Source organism: Plecotus auritus (assembly GCF_963455305.1).
Source record: "Plecotus auritus genome assembly, chromosome: 7".
NCBI classification, from domain to species: domain Eukaryota; kingdom Metazoa; phylum Chordata; class Mammalia; order Chiroptera; family Vespertilionidae; genus Plecotus; species Plecotus auritus.
The window spans coordinates 42,643,584-42,663,578 of record NC_137774.1 but is presented as its reverse complement, the minus strand read 5'-3'; the positions used below and the strand labels follow the sequence as shown (position 1 = coordinate 42,663,578).

The following is a 19,995-nucleotide window of genomic DNA, read 5'->3' as shown; positions in this document are numbered from 1 at the left end:
GTGAACTGGGGAAAGAGAGATCTGTGTTCCTGCCATCATCTCTCTGAAATAGTTCCCAACTATTTCTTTTATATCCACAATTTCACTTTAAACTGTAGATCATCAAGAATGAAAATAAAATGTTCAAAGTTACCAGAGAGAGGAAACAATTTGCTATCAGGAGAGACCACACAAGCAAAATAGACACCAGGAGACAAATAAGATTTTCAAAGTGTAGAGAAAAAATAATTGTCAATTTAAAATTTTGTATGTGGCAGAATTGTTCAAGAGTGAGAGCAAAATAGGTATTTCAGGCATAGAAAAACTAAGAGCATTTATTACCCACATAAATCACCAAAAGAACTAGTAAAGATAACATTTACATGAAAAAGAGTAAACAGAGAGTGAATGTATAGGATATAAGAAACAATACTAATCATAGAAACTGATAAATCTGACTATAAAAAACTAAACCAAAAGATTTTCTGGTTCACTTTTTTTTTTTTTTTTAGAGAAGAAAGTAAAGCAAATGAGGCCATAATAACAAGATTGGGGCTTAACAACAGAAAACATTGAAGGTATATAGAAGGTTCTTATAATGAAAGAAATTGTCTACCAAGAAAATGTAATAATTATGAACTTTTATGCACCTTACAAAATAGCCATGACACATCATGTAAAACAGAAGGTGATAGAACTAAGGAGAAATTGATAAATGTACACATAAACATTTAACATTATAGCAATTGCTAGATCAAGCAATAGAATAGGTAAAGATATAATAGCTTTGAGCAACAGAATTTTAAAAAGCTTGATCTCTAAGAAATTCTATACCCAAGAAACCAAAAATGTGCCTTTTTTTCTTTTAAACAGTAGTTCTTCTATATCCACAATTTCACTTTCCACCGTTTCAGTTACCTGAAGTCAACTGCGGTCCAGAAATATTAGTTAGAAAATTCCAGAAATAAAAAATTGATGTTTTAAATTGTATACTGTTCTGAGTGGTGTGACGAAATTTTGCACTATACTGCTCCATCCCTCCCAGGATGTGATTCATCCCTTTGCCCAATATATCCATGCTATATGTGCTACTTGCTCATTAGTTACTTAGTAGCCATCTTGGTTATCGGGTCAACTGTCAAGGTATCACAATGCTTGTGTTCAAGTAACCCATATTTGACTTAATAATGGCCCTAATGTGCAAGAATAGTGATGCTGGCAATTCAGATATGCCAAAGAGAAGCCATAAAGTGCTTCCCTTAAGTGAAAAGGTATGCACTAGTATGTATAGGACAAAACAATAGGGTTTGGTACTATCTGTGGTTTCAGGCATCCATTGTGGACCTTAGAATGTATCTCCTGCAGTTAAGGCTGACTACTGTATATTCATCTCAAAGGAAGACTCGGCATATTTTTATTTAATTTTATTTTATTGATTTTAGAGAGGAATGGAGAGGGAGAGGTAGAAACATTGATGAGAGAGAAACATCATTGATCAGCTGCCTCCTGCACACCCCCTACTGGGGATCAAGCCTGCAACCCAGGCATGTGCCCTGACTGGGAATTGAACCAGTGACCTGTTGGTACATGGGTCGAAGCTCCCTCCCTCATTCCTTTCCACTCTATCTAAAAGCAATGGAAAAATATCCCTGGGTGAGGATTAACAAAAAAAAATCCAAAACGGTTAAGGTGGTAGATTTTATCTGTATTTTTATAATGTAGTCCTTTTAGAGATATATACTAAAATATTTATGGATAAATCATAAGTTTGAGAATTTCATATCTAGCATGGTAATGTGAGGAGCTCCATAGGCCCACTCCCCAGGAAAAACAGTGAAAATTATTTTTTAAAACATCCATTTGAAGTCTCTAGAAGTGGTCTTACAGCATACAGTAAATGAAACATTTCTTCAGGAAAATCTGCTGTCTTGGTAAAAACAGAGAGACTGGCATTTGATCGATAAACCACCCCCTCACTCACTGCTCCCAGCTTGGTGTGTTGGGAACTATTTCAGAGAGATGATGGCAGGAACACAGATCTCTCTTTCCCCAGTTCACAGTTGAAGGCTCCAAAATCATCCTCCCTCTACTTCCCCTACCAGATGTACAGGTAAAGTTTCAGTTGAGTGTGGCTAGGAGGTCCTTTTTCCATCAGCCCCTGCTCTACTAGGACGGAGGCTCTACTTTGGTGCAGCGTAATCACAATTGCCCTGGCTTGTTTGTAGGGTCGAGGTTCCATGCTGGCAGAAGCGAGCCCAGAAGACCAGAGGCTGCCACTCCATCTCCCCAACTCAAGTGCCCCGTTGTTAGAGCAGATATGTCACTCAGATGAGCACCAGCATTTAAGTGTGGGTTTATAATTGGATGTAGTTAGGGAAAGAGACACTCAAAAGGGATCCCTATAAAAACTGTCATCCTAGTGACTGCATGTGCCCAAGGCTGTACCTTCTGAGAAGCAACATCAGAGGCTACACACTGTGAGGGAGAGAAGTAGATTTTACTAAAATAGCTTAGCCAACCACTAAATAAATAAGTAGCAGACAACAATAACAAGCCAGAAAAGAGGTGGTGATGAACCAGTACTACAGTTGCTGCAATATATTATCAAAAATCTTATTTTCATAAACATATTTAGTAGATATGAAGTTAATAGGAAACTGACTTATAGAAAGGGAAAACATGCAGTGCCTGTGAGGGTGACCCGATTTAACAGGTAAAGACTTCAAGTAGTCATAAGTATGTTTCAAGAACTGAAGAAATCCATCCTGAAAGAAGTAAAGAGTGACAATGTTTCATCAAATATAGAATATCAATAAATAGAAATTGTAACAACCAAATGGAAATTCTGGAGTTGAAAAGGATAATAATAAAGTAAAATATTTGCTGTAGGGATTCAACAGTAGATTTGAGCTAGCAGAAGAAAGAATTGGTTAACTGGAAGATTAGATCACTGAAGATTATTCAGTCTGAAGAACAGGAAGAAAATAGAAAAAGGAACAGAGCCTCATAGAAGTGTGGGATATCATTAAGTGTGCCAACAGATGTAATGGGAATGCCAGAATGAGAGGTAAGAAAAAGAAAAAAACATTTGAAGAGATAAGTGGCTGAAAATTTCCCAAATTTGATGAAAAGCAGTAACACATTTAAGAAATACATTGAACTTAGGAAGTTTTAAGATGTGCAAAGAGATCCACATACAGACACGTGATAGTAAAAATGTTGAAACCCAAAAATGAAAATAATAAAAGGAGCCGGAAAAAAAACAATAAGGGAACCTCAATAAGATTAACAGCTGACGCCTTAGCCAATTTGGCTCAGTGGATAGATCGTTGGCCTTCGGACCGAAGGGTCTGGATTGGATTCTGGTCAAGGGCACATACCTCTCTTGCAGGCTCCTCCCCAGGGGTGTTTAGGAGGCAACCAACTGATATGTTTCTCTCACATCAATATTTCTCTCTGTCTTTGCCTCTCTCTTCCACTCTCTCTAAAAAATCAATGGAAAAATATCCTCGGGTGAGGATTAAAAAAAAAAAGTTGCAGGGATAATTAACATGAGGAGGTGTTAAGTACATGAACTATAGCCTTGACAAAATTGTAGTTCTCAGAAATGACTAAAGTACTTCAGAAATAATGCTTTTTCTTTTATTTCACATCTTACGAAACAATTTAACCCTTAGAATATAGAGTAGATACATATATTTTTGTGGTTTCGTGTGTTTATGTGTTTGCTCAGTTTTTTTGAGTCATTCCTGGTCACACACCTACCATAATTTCTTAGATATCTGTTTTCCTTTTTTTATTTTTTTCAATTAGCAATAATCATGCCTGGGATAAACCTCATTGGCTATGATACTGCCACTGCTCAAACTATTTCTTTTTAAAAAAATTGATTTTAGAGAGGGAGGAAGGGAGAGAGAAAGAGAGAAACAATTGGTGTGAGAGATACATCAATCAGTTGCCTCCCCTACGTTCCCTGACTGGGGATGGAACCTGTAACCTAGGTATGTGCCCTGACTAGGAATCCAAACCACGACCGTCCAGTACATAAGATGACACTAACCAACTGAGCCACACCGGCCAGGGCTAGATAATTACTTTCTGCAATTAATGTTAAAATTGTGTTTTGCTAATAGTGGGAAGAAAGTGATGTGAAGATGATGTTAAGAGACTAAAGATTTTTTAAATGACTTTACTTAAAATTAGCATGACTAGGTTCCCCCAAGCCCCATTATTTAGAACCAGTTGTTAATTCTTCTGATTGTTTGATAATTATGAATATCTTCACTTTTAAAAGTTCTTTAGTTGAAAATATCTATTTGATTTTCAAGTACAGTGCTTATAACTTTATACAGAAGAGTGTTGCCTAGCCTGGCTTAAAGGCTTGTGAGTCCCTTAAAGTCATACAGCTGGTTAGTAGTAGAGTTAGATCTTAAATCAAATTGTTTTTATGGCTATTTGGCTTAGTTATTGTGCTCTGTAAAGGAAATTGATAGTTTTAAAAAGATGAACTGTTTTTTTGCATAAATGTCTCATAACTTTTAGATGTCAATAGATAAGAAAAAGCAGTTGACTGGGAAAAGTTTTGTAAGAGAAGATAGAGTTAATATCCAGTATATATAAAATTCTCTTTGAAATTAGAAGAGAAATAATTTATTAGAAACACAATAAAGGATATCACCAAAGAGGGAATACTGTCATTAGTAATTGTATGAAAAGATACTCAACCTCTCTCTCTCAATAGGGAAATATAGATTAAAACTATTACCATATTCTACCTATGATGTTGGCAAGAATTTTAGAAAATGGAAAATAGTGGTTATTGGTAAGGGTATGGGAAAAAGACACACTCCTATATACTGTTGGTAGGTTCATCTTTTTTGGAAGACAGTTTAGCCAAACATGTCTTACGTAGGCTTAAATCATGTAGTAGGCATATCAGATCAACTTAATATTTAAGAGACTAGGGGCCCAGTGCACGAATTTGTGCACCTTGAACTGTGGGCCACGAGGCTGCGGTGGGCACAGGGGCGGGTCTCGGCCCATCCTCCGCGCCCCCGCCCAGCCCCTCCCGCTGCAGCCCTGGTCCCCTGTCTGCCGGCAGCCCTGCTTCTGCCACTGCTGCTCCCACACGCTGATGGAGCCAGTGCCATCAGCGGGTGCAAGCAGGGCTGGCGCCAGCAGCAGGTGCAATTGGCGGCTACTGCCCAGATTGCCCCTCAGGAGCAGGGGGAGGTGGAGAAGCCCTCAGGGGTGATCAGGGCCAGAAGCTGCCGCTCGCACCCACTGACGGCGCAGAGCGATTGGGGCTGGAAGCGGGTGGGAGTGGGGTCGGTACCAGCAGCAGGTGCGAGCACCGGGTGGGACTGCAGTGCACGGAAGCAAAGAATTTTCAGTAACCTCCAGAGGCTCGCCCCAATGACAGCGACCGGCGCCCTGCCTTGGGCACCCCCGCTCTCCTGCTCCACCATCCTGCCGCGGCTGACACCCACCATGTTCCACACTCCGTCGCCTGTGGCCGATGCCCGCCATGTTCTGTGCACTCCCCCAGGTGGTCGTTCGGTCCATTTGCATATTAGGGTTTTATATAGATAGACTAGAGGCCCGTTGCAGGAAGAGATTCGTGCAATAGGCCTTGCTTCCTATGGCTTTCAGCACCGGTTTTCCTTCGGCACCCAGGACCTAGGCCTTCGTTCCAGCTGGAGTCTGCTGCCTTTGCTGCAGACTCCGGTCAGAGTCTGCCTTCTTCGTCTTCACTGCAGACTCAGGCCGGAGTCTGTAGTCTTTGTCTTCGCTGCTGCTGAAGTGCCTCTCCTGTAGATCCCTTCACCGCCGCCCTCCCTCCCCCGCCCTCCCTCTCATAACAGGTGTCCTGCCCCGCCCGGCCACTCTGCGCCTGGAGCAGCTGGGCGGCCTCCATCTTTATCCTTCTAATTTGCATATTCCCTACTGATTGGCTGGTGGGCGTAGCGGAGTGATGGTCAATTTGCATGTTTCTCTTTTAGTGTAGATGGTAAGGGGGTGCTGATAAATTAATTATAACTTTAAAAACTTGGATCTAGTAATTGCCATGCTTTTATGAACCATTTTTTGAATGTCTACTTGTGCAAGGTACTGTACTAGTAAGCATTTTCAAAAAGTTGTTTTATCATTAAAACAACCTTCTGAGGTGGGAATTTTGTAAGATGTGGAATGGAGGCCATAGAGATTAAGTAAGCTCATTTAGCTCTAAAACTATGGCCTGAATCTTTATCTGGTTTCATAGTTAATAATTGATTTTTGATACCCAGCATACCTTAAATCTTTATTAAAATGATTTTATTTTCTAACTTAACATTTTTCAATTTAGTGCTTAACTTGTTCATTATGATGTTAACATTGTAATTACGATGTTAACATTGTAAATTTAAATGCTTTGTTTCTTCATTGCAGTGCCAGTCTGGTAAAAGTGAGCCCCTCCATAATGGAAAGTGTTTTACTTTTCTTCCAGAGGATCTGAAGAGACAAAATGCAGTGTTACAAGCTGCACAAGATGATTTGGGACACCTTCGAACACAGCTGTGGGAAGCACAAGCAGAGATGGAGAATATCAAGGCCATTGCCACAGTCTCTGAGAATACCAAACAAGAAGCTATAGATGAAGTAAAAAGACAGTGGAGAGAAGAAGTTGCTTCACTTCAGGCTGTTATGAAAGGTAAAGAATGGTTGATCTGTTTTATGATTTTCTAAGATACCTGATTCTGATGATTGAGAATATTTTCAGAGTTTCATTTGTAGCTATGTTTTACTGTCTTCAAGATGTACTGTTATTTTCAAAATGAAAGGAAAGCCAATGATATGTATATGGCTTTATGATCTATGTGTATATATATTATTTTACCCAAAGATAAGTTGATTTTAGGGAGGAAGGGAGAGAGAGAGAGAGAGAGAGAGAGAGAGAGAGAGAGAGAAGCATCGATGCGAGGGAGAAATACTGATTCTGTACATGCCCCGACTGGGGATTGAACCTGCAACCTGGGTATGTACCCTAACTGGGAATCAAACCTGTGACTCTTCAGTGCACTCCAACAAACTGAGCCATACCGGCATAAGAGTCAGGCAAGTAATGCGAATGAATAAAGCTGTATGGGCACAGGGAGTATGTGAACTGGAGAGATCTCCAATGCAAAGAGTAAACATTATTTACACTTATTCCAGCTAATTATTGCCCATCCAGTCCAGTGTTATCATGTCTTTTACATTTTTAAGAAAAATTTGGATTTTTATGTGAAATTTTTTCTGCAGTTTATGAAATAGAATGGCCTATGGATTAGAATAGGCTTTATGGGCTGCCAGCTTGTGACCCTTGGTCTAAAGAAGAGTAGTAATTTAAGTCTCTATCTGCTGGCATATAGTGCTTAATTACTTTCTGCAGTTTCTGAGAAGATGATATTGAAATGAAGTTGCCGCTGAATCTTTGGGTTCCTGAAATTAGTTTTATTATAAATGTGAAATAGTGATAACTTTTCTTCTTCCGACTTAGCAGTTGTGTGTCATTTTTGCATTACTGCTCTTTGTAAGAAGGCTGGTTAAGTCTAGCCCTATTTCTGAGTTTCTGGCTATCACCTAGCGATTACTCAGAGCCTCTGTAACAATGCTGACTATAGTGGCTTACACAAATAGGAGTTCATTTTACTCACAGAAGAAGAAACCCAGAGGTAGGTAATCTACAACTGGTTACAGTGGTTCCACAATGTTCCCAGTGTTCTAGTCTCCATTCTTCTTCCTTAGTATGTGGTTTTCAACCTCACTTTGCCTCATGGCTGAAAATGACTGCGCCTCCTTCAGTCTGCCTTAGAAAAGCAAACATTGGCCAGAGTATGTAACCTTTCCTAAGCTTTCCTCATCTGTAAAATAATATGACACAGGTTTCTTTGAAGATTAGAGATGATGATTTAAAGCCCTTAGCAACATTTTTACACATAATAACTAGAAATGTAGTTAATATTTTAGTGAATTAAAAGATTTCCAGAAATTAGGCAAAAGCTCTTTATGTAACTACTTAAATTTTAGTGTAACAGAACATTTTTTTCATAATGCTTAGATATGAAATATTTGGTGGTGTTTTGTAGAAACAGTTCGTGACTATGAGCACCAGTTCCACCTTCGCCTGGAGCAGGAACGAACACAGTGGGCACAGTATCGAGAATCTGCAGAGAGGGAAATAGCTGATTTAAGGAGAAGGTTGTCTGAAGGTCAAGAGGAAGAAAATTTAGAAAATGAAATGAAAAAGGTATGAAGGAATGTATTTATCTGTAAATATATTTGAATCCAAATGCAAGATGCTTTAATATTATTGTGGTAATAGAAGATGGACTTTTATGTTTTTTGGTAGAGGAATTATTTGGACACAAACCTAACTCTATAGTACTGGGTAATTTGATGCCCTTTCCGCAAATATTTGTATGGGAAACTCCCTCACCTTCTTCATATCTTTGACTAAATGTCTCCTCATGAGGCCTCTCCTGTCCAGCCTGTTTAACATTACAACTTATCCACCTTCCTCCTCTGATTACACATATTCTATTCTAATTTTTCATTTTCCATAGTGCATGTTTTATAATATACATAGCATTCACCTATTTATTATTTTTATTGTTTAACTAGAGGCCCGGTGCACGAAATTCATGCAGGGGGGGTGGGGGTGTGTGTCCCTCAGCCCAGCCTGCACCCTCTTCAATCTGGGACCTGTGGGATCAGGCCTAAATGGGCAGTGGGACATCCCTCTCACAATCCAGGACTGCTGGCTCCCAACCGCTCGCGTGCCTGATGGCCCCTAACCGCTTCTGCCTGCCAGCTTGATCACCCCCTAACCCAGCCTTGGGCAAACTACGGCCCGCGGGCCGGATCCGGCTGTTCTATCTGGTTCTTTTGCTCTCCCCTCCGCTCCTTTACTTTGAATTTATATTAGTTCACACAAACACTCCATCCATGCTTTTGTTCCGGCCCTCCGGTCCAGTTTAAGAACCCATTGTGGCCCTCGAGTCAAAAAGTTTGCCCACCCCTGCCCTATCCACTCCCCTGCCAGCCTGTTTGCCCCTAACTGCCCTCCCCTGCAGGCCTGGTCACCCCTAATTGCCTTCCCCTGCAGGCCTGGTCACCCCTAACTGCCCTCCCCTGCAGGCCTGGTCCCGCCCCAAGTGCCCTCCCCTGCAGGCCTGGTCCCCCCCAAGTGCCCTCCCCTGCAGGCCTTGTCACTCCCAACTGCCCTCCCCTGCAGGCCTGGTTGCCCCTAACTGCCCTCCTCTGCTGTCCCGGTCACTCCTAACTGCCCTCCCCTGCAGGCCTGGTTCCCCCTAACTGTCCTCCCCTGCAGGCCTGATCGCCCCCAAATGCCCTCCCTTTCAGGCCTAGTCCCTCCCAACTGCCGGCCTGATCACCCACAACTGCCATCCCCTGCCAGCCATCTTGTGGTGGCCATCTTGTGTCCACATGGAGGCAGCCATCTTTAACCACATGGGGGCGGCCATCTTGTGTGTTGGAGAGATGGTTGATTTGCATATTACCTTGTTATTATATAGGATGCCTTTCTCTCCTTGCTAGAATATATGCTTCATGAGGGCAGGATTCTTGTTTATTTGTGTATCCTAAATACCTAGAATAGTATCTAGTACATAGGTGTTCAATAAATATTTGTTGAATGAGTGTTGTTGCTTGGTGATTGTGTTTAAACCAAAGCTTTGGTTTTTGGTTTTCTTTCTTCAGTATACCTTGGTTCCTTTGTGACAAAGAACCTGTATATTATGCTTGAACATATTACTGTAGTGCCTGAACACAGACCAACTAAATACAAGGTGAAACATTTTATTATTGAGAAAATTTAAAACCCTTTGTCCAGCCCTGGCTGGTTTGGCTCAGTGGATAGAGAATTAGCTTGTGAATTGAAGGATCCAGGTTCGATTCTGGTCAAGGGCACATGACCAGGTTGTCGGCTTGGTCCCCAGTAGGGGGCGTGCAGGAGGCAGCCAGTCAATGATTCTCTCTCATCGTTGATGTTTCTATCTTTCTCCCTCTCCCTTGCTCTCTGAAATCAATAAAAAATATATATTGAAAAAAAATACTTTTAGCCAGTTTGATTATATAAACTTTTACATTAATTTGTAGGTATACATATATTTTAAATCACATATTATATAAACTAATAACTAGAATTTGACTTTTCAGTCAGATTAATTATACTCTTTGGTTCCTAATTCATGGTCCATATAAAGACTACTTTCAGTCCTGGCCGGTTTGGCTCAGTGGATAGAGTGTCAACCTGTGAATTGAAGGGTCCCAGGTTCGATTCCAGTCAGGGGCACATGCCCGGGCACTTGAAGGAGGCAGCCGATCCATGATACTCTCGCATCATGGATGTTTCTATCTCTCTCTCCCTCTTCCTTCTTCTCTGAATCAATAAAAATATATTTTTTAAAAAAAGAAAGACTACTTTCATGGTTATTTAATTACATTTTCTATTTTATTTTTTTGTTGATCCTCACCCGATGATATATTTCTGTTGATTTTTTTTTTTTTTTTAGAGAGAGTGGAAGGGAGAGGGAGAGGAGGGAGGAAGGGAGGGAGGGAGACAGAAAGAGAGAGGGGGAGAGAGAAATATCAATGTGAGTGAGACACATTGATTGGTTGCCTCTTATACAACTCCCCCCCCCCCACTCCACCCCATTCGGGGCTCACAACAAGCCCACAACCGAAGTATGTGCCCTTGACCGGGAATCAAACCCAAGACCCTTCAGTGTGCAGGCTGACGTTCTGACCACTGGACAACATCAGCCAGGGATTTAATTAGTTTTTTTAATAATGTCAAAAACATCTGCGAACCCCACATGCAAAACAAAAGCTTGAACCTTGAGGAATAGTTTGTTCCATTCTCTCATTTTAGGTAAAGATTTTAATTCAGTGTCTTCATGAATATTTGATAATGTCTTCATCACTAGAGTCACTTAGTCATCTAATGCAGTTATCTTAAATAGACAGCTTTCACTTCTCTCAAACTTAGATGAATTCATATTTGATGCTATCATTGGGAATTTTATTCCTAGCCACAAATACCCACTTATAGAATATACTTGTTTTTTCATTCTTCTAATCTATAATAATAAAAGCCTAAGTGACCATCGCAACTGAACAGACGATGGAACAGGCTGCGTGGAGCGATTAGGCCGGCAGGGGGTTAGTGAGAGACAACCAAACGACTGAGCAGCAGGCTGTGTCGGGCGACCAGGCCAGGAGGGGGGTGAGTAAGGGGCGACCAAATGACCGAGCAGCAGGCTGCATGGGATGACCAGGCCGGCAGTGGGGGCAGTGAGGGGCGACCAGGCCGTTAGAGGGGGGCAGTGAGGGACGACCAGGCTGGTGGGGGGGGCAGTTGGGGGCAACCAGGTCGGCAGGGAGGGCAGTTGGAGGTGACCAGACCATTGGGGGGGGCAGTTAGGGTTGACCAGGCAGGCAGGCAGGTGAGCAGTTAGGAGCCAGTGGTCCCGGATTATGAGAGGGATGTCTGAATTTCGTGCACTGGGCCTCTAGTATATTCATAATCATGATTTCCACAATCTGCCACTTTTTGTCGTTTTTAAAATTTATTTTTAAAAATAAACTTTATTTTTTGGGACAGTTTTGACTTAAAAAAATTTTTTAAGGATAGTACAGAGTTCCCATATACTCCATACCCAATTTTCCCTATTATTATCATTACTAGTGGCCCGGTGCATGGATTTGTGCACATTGAAAGGAAATTAATTAGGAGATTCATGCAATAATTACATTTCTGCAAAAAATTACATGTCAGAATAGTATCTACACTAATAAAAGAGAAAGATGCAAATTGACCATACCTTCATGACGCCCACTAGCCAATCAGGAGCGAGTATGCAAATTAACACAACAAAGATGGTGGGTTAATTTGCATACGCAGGCGCTGAGTGGTTGGGGGCGGGACGCAGGCATTCCGCACTGCCCCAGCCACTTGGGGCCTCTGAACAGCGTGGGAAGGCGGAAAGGCGGCTCCGGGATGGAGTGAAGGTGGTGCCAGCAGCCAGGGGAAGGAAGGCCCGTTCTTGCACAAATCTTCGTGCATCAGGCCTCTAATATATAATAGCCTATATAATAAAACCCTAATATGCAAATTGACCGAATGGCAGAATGACCAATCGCTATGATGATGCGCCCTGACCACCAGGGGGCAGATGCTCAACGTAGGAGCTGTCCCCTGGTGGTCAGTGTGCTCCCACAGGGTGAGCGCTGCTCAGCCAGAAGCTGGGCTTATGGCTGGCGAGCACAGTGGAGGTGGCCTCTCCTGCCTCCACGGCAGCGCTAAGGAGCAGCGAGCCCAGCTTCTGGCTGGCGAGCACAGCAGCGGTGGCGGGAGCCTCTTCAGCCTCTGCGGCAGCGCTAAGGACCCCTCAGGGGATGTCCACCGGCCGGCTTAGGAGGGGCCCGGACTGTGAGAGGGCGCAGGCTGGGCTGAGTGATCCCCCACCCCCACTCAGTGTACGAATGTTGTTTGCACCGGGCCTCTAGTGATACTATAAAATTAAAATGTGCCCTAGCCGGTTTGGTACAGTGGATAGAGCGTGGGCCTGCGGACTTAAGGGTCCCAGGTTTGATTCCGGTCAAGGGCATGTACCTTTATTGCGGGCACATACCCAGTAGGGGGTGTGCAGGAGGCAGCTGATCGAAGTTTCATCGATGTTTCTAACTCTATCCCTCTCCCTTCCTCTATAAAAAAACAATAAAATATATTAAATTAAAATGCAAAATATTCTAATATGTATTGTGCATGTGCGAGTCAACATTTATTTTTAAATTGCCAGTGTACGTCATATTTACCGGCTGGTTGGATGGACAGTCGGTCACTTAGCCTTTTATATCTACACTAATAAAAGACAAACATGCAAATTGACTGTACCTCCGCTATGCCCACCAGCCACGCCCATCAGCCATTCAGGAGCAAGTATGCAAATTAACCCAACCAAGATGGCTGTGGCCATGGAGCAAGCAGGAGGTTTGGGTTTCCCCGGCAATGGAGGAAGTCAAGCTTCCCGCCCGCTCTGGCCGGTCCTGGCCTCCGCTCAAGGCTACAAAGTTTCAATTATAGAAGATAAATAAATCCCAACAAAATGGCGGCAGCCATGGAGCTGGAGAGAGCAGAAGGCTTGAGGTGCCCCCAGCGATGGTGGAAGCCAAGCTTCCTGAAGCCCTGGCCTGCCCTGGCCTCCGCTCAAGGCTATAAAGTTTCAATTATAGAAGATAAATAAATCCCAGATACCAGAGCCTCCACTTGGGTCGCTGGGGGGCGTGGTCAGCCTGCAAACCATCACAGGCCCCTCGCCTAGGCTGCCCCATGCCCCAAGGGAACCCCCACCCTGATCCGGGACACCCTTAAGGGCAAACCAGCTGGCCCCCACCTGTGCACCAGGCCTCTATCCTATCTAATAAAAGAGTAATATGCAGATTGACCATCACTCCAACATACAAGATGGCTGCCCCCATGTGGTCAAAGATCTTGCCCCCATGTGGACACAAGATGGCCGCCACAAGATGGCCAGCAGGGAAGGGCAGTTGGGAGGGACCAGGCCTGCAAGGGAGGGCAGTTGTGTGCGATCAGGCCAGCATGGGAGGGCAGTTGGGAGGGACCAGGCCTACAAGGGAGGGCAGTTGGGGGCAATCAAGCCTGCAGGGGAGGGCAGTTAGGGGTGACCAGGCCGGCAGAGGAGGGAGGTTGGGAGCGACCGGGCCTGCAGGGAAGTGCAGTTCGGGGGGACCAGGCCTGCAGGGGAGGGTAGTTAGGGGCAATCAGGCTGGCAGGGGAGCAGTTAAGCATCAATGAGGCTGGCAGGAGAGTGGTTAGGGGTGATCAGGAAGGCAGGCAGGTGAGCAGCTGGGAGCCAGCAGTCCTGGATTGTGAGAGGGATGTCTCAGATTGGAGAGGGTACTGGCTGGGCTGAGGGACACCCCCCCCCCCCGTGCATGAATTTTGTGCACCAGGCCTCTAGTATCCATAATAATAAAAGCGTATTATACTAATTAGACCAGACATCTTTCTGGACAACCTTCCGGATGAAGCCAGGGCTGCAATGGAAGCCTGGGTCCTGGGTGCCGGAGGGAAACCAGTACCAGCAGCCTGGGGAAGGAAGGCCTACTCATGCATGAATTTCGTGCATTGGGCCTCTAGTATAGATATATTAGTATGATGCATTTATCATAGTTAATAAACCAATATTAATTTATTATTATTAACTAAAGTCTATTCTTTGTATTCAGTTTTCATTAGTTTTTACCTAATTTCTTTTTTTTTTTTCTGTCCCAGGATCCACTCCAGTATACCACATTACATTTAGTCATGTCTCTTTAGGCTCCTCTTGTCTGTGAGTTTCTCGGATTTTTCTTCTTTTTAATGACTTTTCTGTCATTAAAAATAATAATCTTTAAAAAATTTTATTTGTGATGATATGTAACACTTGGAATTGTGAGGTCATCTTTGCATTAATAACTAAATCTGTATTGAATTCTTTGCTTTTCCCCTCCATTTGCTTTCCTGCTGATTTTTATCAGCTGACCTCTATCACCAGTTAGTCTTGACTGAAGGTAATTAAATTTACCTGCCTTCCAAACAGGACTTAGTATGAAATAATAATAAGTGATGAAATGACTTTATAAAAACTGGAAAACAAATTGAATCCTTCTCTTTTCTGAGAAATATGTTTTCTAGGGAAAAAATCTCCACTCACATTTGGGCATATATGATATTTAGTGAATAAGGTTACTTTTCCTTTTTACTGCTAGAGGCCTGGTGCATGAAATTCATGCATGGGTAGGGTCCCTAGGCCTGGCCGGTGATCAGACCCAAGTGAGGCCTTCCGGCCGCCGGCCAGGGCCTTCCTTCTGGCTGCCGGCTGGGGCCTCCCTTCCCCGGCTGCTGGCTGGGGCCTTCCTTTGTTCCATGCTGCCCCCTGATGGTCAGCACACGTCATAGCGAGCAATCGAACTCCCGGTCTCCTGAGGGGACACTTTGCATATTAGCCTTTTATATGTATAGATGAGGAAAACAGCTAACTTTCTGCCTTTATTCCAGTTTATATATATTCTGGTGCCCCGGTGCACGGATTTGTGCACGTTGAAAGGAAATTAATTAGTCCCTTCGGTGTAGGGACTAATGCAGGCGTTCCCGGGTGGTGGCTGGTGGGGCGGGACTGGGCGAGATGGGCCGGACACACCCTGGAGCTAACCTCCCACGGTCCCTCCCCTGCCGCCCGCACCTCGGCCGGCACCGCGGCTCGAAGGGCGTCTACAGAGTGAGTGGGGGTCCCTCCAGCAGGTGGGGTCCCTTGGCCTGGCCTATGGGGATCAGGTCGAAACCGGCTCTCTGACATCCCCCGAGGGGTCCCAGAGTGCTAGAGGAATTATGAGGAATCGGGCTCCCTCCTCTCTGGTTCCGGGGTGCGTCACCTGAGTACCAAGTCACCGCAGCTTGGCAGCTCCTGCGTTGAGCATCTGCTCCTTGGTGGTCAATGTGTGTCATAGCTACCGGCCAGTCGGCCGGTCGCTTAGCCTTTTATATTTATAGGTATGTAAGTTTCTCACCAGTTAACTAGCTTATTGATCTTATTTCCTTTTAATCCTTTTTGAGAATGAAGCATGCAAAACAGCACAATATTTTTAGAGGTCATTCTTTGGGTTTCTTTCATTTAAATGTCAAAAGTAAAAAGATATTTAAAGTTCTCTGTTTAAATAACCAAATGAAAGCTTTTCTTTTCTTTTTTTTTTTTTAAATAAATCTTTATTCAGTTTATTACAATTGTTTCTCCTTTTTCCCCCCATAGCTCCCCTCCAGCCGGTTCCCACCCCACCTTCTGCCCTTACCTCCCCCCCACTGTCCTCATCCATAGGTGTATGATTTTTGTCCAGTCTCTTCATGAACCCCCCCATACCCCTTTCCCCCTGAGAATTATCAGTCCACTCCTTTCTATGCCCCTGATTCTATTATATTCACTAGATTATTCTGTTCCTCAGGTTTTTAATTCACTTGATTTTTAGGTTCACTTGTTGATAGATATATATTTGTTGTTCATAATTTTTATCTTTACTTTTTTCTTCTTCCTCTTCTTTAAGAATACCTTTCAGCATTTCATATAATACTGGTTTGGTGGTGATGAACTTCTTTAGCTTTTTCTTATCTGTGAAGCTCTTTATCTGCCCTTCAATTCTGAATGATAGCTTTGCTGGGTAGAGTAATCTTGGTTGTAGGTTCTTGCTATTCATCACTTTGAAAATTTCTTGCCACTCCAGCCTGGCCTGCATAGTTTCTGTTGAGAAATCAGCTGACAGTCGTATGGGTGCTACCTTGTAGGTAATTAACTGTTTTTCTCTTGCTGCTTTTAACATTCTCTCTTTGTCTTTTGCTCTTGGCATTTTAATTATGATGTGTCTTGGCAGGAGAGTGGTTAGGGGTGATCAGGAAGGCAGGCAGGTGATCAGGAAGGCAGGCAGGTGAGCAGCTGTGGTCCTCTTTGGATTCCTTTTGTTTGGGGTTCTGTGCGCTTCCTGGACTTGTAAGTCTATTTCTTTCACCAGGTGGGGGAAGTTTTCTGTCATTATTTCTTCCAATAGGTTTTCAGTATCTTGCTCTCTCTCTTCTTCTGGCACCCCCATAATTCTGATGTTGGTATGCTTGAAGTTGTCCCAGAGGCTTCTTACACTATCTTCAACTTTTTGGATTTTTTTTTTTCTTTTTGCTTTTCCGGTTGAGTGTTTTTTGCTTCTTTGTATTTCAGTTCTTTGACTTGATTCTTGTGTTCCTCTAGTCTGTTTTTGGGTCTCTGTATAATATTTTTTATTTCAGTCAGTGTATGTTTAATTTCTAGTTGGTCCTTTTTCATATCTTCGAGGGTCTCGTTACATTTATCGGCCTTTTCTAGGATATTCTTGAAAAGCCTTATAACCGTGGTTTTGAATTCTATATCCAGTCGTTTGTTTTCCTCCATTTCTTTCGTTTGTGATCTGTTTCTCTGACGCCACATTTTCACTGCTTCCCTGAGTTGGTAGGGTAGATTTGTGTGCTAGGTTTCCTATATGGCCCAGTGGGTCGGCCTCCCCAGTTAACCTGAGGTGGATACTCTTGGTGCACCCCTTTGTGGACTGTGTGTACAGCCTTGTTGTAATTAAGTCTTGATTGTTGTTGGTATCACTGGGAGGAATTGACCTCCAGGCCAGTTGGCTGTAAGGATCAGCTGTGTCTATGCTGGGAGAAGTTCGGTGCTGGAGACTGCCTTATAGGATTAGACTTGCCAAATTGCAATAGCCTCTGTGCTCAGCTTGGATGGGGTGGAGTCTCAGGGCGGAGCAGACAGTCTTGGCTTCCCATCAGCCTTGCCCTTGCGCGCACGCGCGTGCCTCCAGACCTCTGCCTTCCCCGACTCCCGAGTCTCCACCCGAGAGTCCAGATTCCCCCCACAAGAGTGTGGGTCCCCAGGGGCTCGCCTGGAACTGGGGTTCAGTGCAGTCAGAACTGGGGCTTAGTGCAGTCAGGAGCTTCTGACTCCCTTCCACTAGGGAAAGCCTGTGGCAACCTCTGCAGCCTTTGTGCGCACTGGCACGCGTGCGCCTCCAGACCACTGCCTTCCCCGGCTCCCGAGTCTCCGCCCGAGAGTCCAGATTCCCCCGTAAGAGTGTGGGTCCCCAGGGGCTCGCCTGGAACTGGGGTTCATTGCAGTCAGAACTGGGGTTCAGTGCAGTCAGGAGTTTCCGACTCCCTTCTGCTAGGGAAAACCTGTGGCAACCTCCACAGCCTTTGTGCACACTGTCTCACGCGCCTCCAGACCCCTGCCCGCCGGGGCTCCGCCGTGTCTCCCCCAGGTCTCCGAGTAAGTCTCCGGGTGCCTTTCTCTCTACCTGACAGTCCAGACTCCCCCTGTATGAGCCTGGGTCCACGGGGTTTCGCCCGGGACGGGTTCAGTGCAGTCAGAACTGGGGTTCAGTGCGGTCGGGGGCTTCCTTCCCCCTTTTGCCAGAGAAAGTCAGCCAGGCTCTCAGCCGCCCTTCCTCTCTGCGCGCACAAAGACCCTTTGCCGTACCTCCAATTCTCTGTGAGCTTTTCTCTTTCCTTCTAGTTGTAGAATTTTCACTCAGCCAGCTTTCCTGTAGTTCTGGATGGTGTCCGTTCTGTGTTTTAGTTGTAGTTTTGAAATTGTTGTGCGAGGCAGCAGTTTAGGTGCTTACCTATGCTGCCATCTTGGTTTCTCCCCAGATGAAAGCTTTTCTATAGCAACATAATTTTCTAATTATTTTAGAAAATACATTGTTCTATTTTAATGTTTTAAAAAATAGTCTTTTCAGTAGTTGTAAGAAATTATGGTTTCATTAATTTAGTAACCAGAATTATAAAAAAATATTGTGTGTATTCCTTTTACACATAGAATATTTTCCAACTCAATTACTCAATTAAAAAGTGTCATGGTGAATTCATTTTCTTCCAAATGCTAGATGGAATACATGCAAAACTATGATTATGACTTGACATTTAAAGTAACGCAACATTTAAAGTTAGACATGGTTTACTTTTGTGAGTGCTTCAAGACTTATTTATTATACTAATTTTAATAAGTGGGTGGGTCATTTCTTAGAAAAGCAATAAATTAGTAAGTTGAAGTACTTAATTCTTTTTAACCGTAGGCCCAAGAAGATGCTGAAAAGCTTCGGTCTGTTGTGATGCCCATGGAGAAGGAAATTGCAGCTTTGAAAGATAAACTTACAGAGGCTGAAGACAAGGTTAAAGAGCTGGAAGCCTCAAAGGTTGTGAAGTATTGTTATTCATTTACTTAAAACCCAAGATGCTACTCTAATGCCAAGGGCAAAGTTAGAATCACTAAGAGGGTAAAAACTGTAATTTAGACTATTTATCTTGAGAATATCACTTTCTTTAAAATGCAAAAAAATGCCAGGAGATGATTTTGTTCTCATAGTATTATAAACAATCACAATAGTGATGCTGATGCTGCTTTGTTACAAAGTTAGTGTTTATTTTCTTATCAGAATGAGACCTGATCTCATTCAGTTTCTTTTTAAAATATATATATTTTATTGATTTCAGAGAGGAAGGGAGAGAGAGAGAAACAAAACAAAACAAAACACCAATGATGAAAGAGAATCATTGATCGGCTGCCTCCTGCACACCCCACCGTGGGGATCGGGCCCACAACCCGGCCATGTACCCTGACCAGGAATTAAACCGTGATCTCCTGATTCATAGGTCAGTGCTGTTCTGAGGTGATGAAATTGCACATCTTCCCACTCTATCCTGCCCAGGATGTGAATGGCCCCTTTGTCCAGCATATCCATGCTGTATCAGTTACCTGCCTGTTAGTCACTTAGTAGTTGTCTCAGTTTTCAGTATCACACTGCGGTATAATAGTGCTTAAGTTCAAGTAACCCTTATTTTAATTAATAATGGCCCCAAAAGGCAACAGTAGTGATACTAGCAATTTAGATATGCCAAAGAGAAGCTACAAGGTATATGTATGTATGTATAAGAAAAAATATACTGTGTATATTGTTAGGTACTATCTTTGGTTTCAGGCATCCACTAGGGGTCTTGGAATGTACCCCCACAGATATGGGGGACTATTTTATATAATTTACCTAGAATACATCTAAACAAAAATGGGCAAGATCTTTATGGAATGTATAGGGTGGAGCAAAAGTAGGTTTACAGTTGTTTGTACAGAAAATAATACAATAATTAATAAATAATAATACAAGAATAAACTCTCTGTTTCGTGTACACACAGTTGTAAATGTACTTTTGCCCCACCCTGTATTAAAAATGAAGGTCTGAATACATGTGTGTTCCTTAATGAAAAGATAATGTATTGTAAAGCAGGCATATACTTAGGAGCCTTGGGTTGTCATGGAATATTTTGCAGATGCAGTTGTAAACAGGATGAGCTTAACAGGAGCTCAATGGAAAATGTAGCCAACTGCAAAGAA

The 19,995-nt window shown here is 43.3% G+C and overlaps 1 protein-coding gene across 3 annotated transcripts in view; it reads left to right on the top strand.

The window, feature by feature from the left end:
* RABEP1 (rabaptin, RAB GTPase binding effector protein 1) overlaps positions 1-19,995 on the top strand; it is a 115,357-nt gene that overhangs the window by 55,024 nt on the left and 40,338 nt on the right. For all 3 annotated transcript variants that reach the window (XM_080678869.1, XM_080678870.1, XM_080678871.1), the window contains 3 exons: positions 6,467-6,670; positions 8,088-8,248; positions 18,682-18,801. In XM_080678869.1, coding sequence (XP_080534995.1) covers positions 6,467-6,670; positions 8,088-8,248; positions 18,682-18,801 — 485 coding nt within the window. The remainder of the gene's footprint in view (positions 1-6,466; positions 6,671-8,087; positions 8,249-18,681; positions 18,802-19,995) is intronic.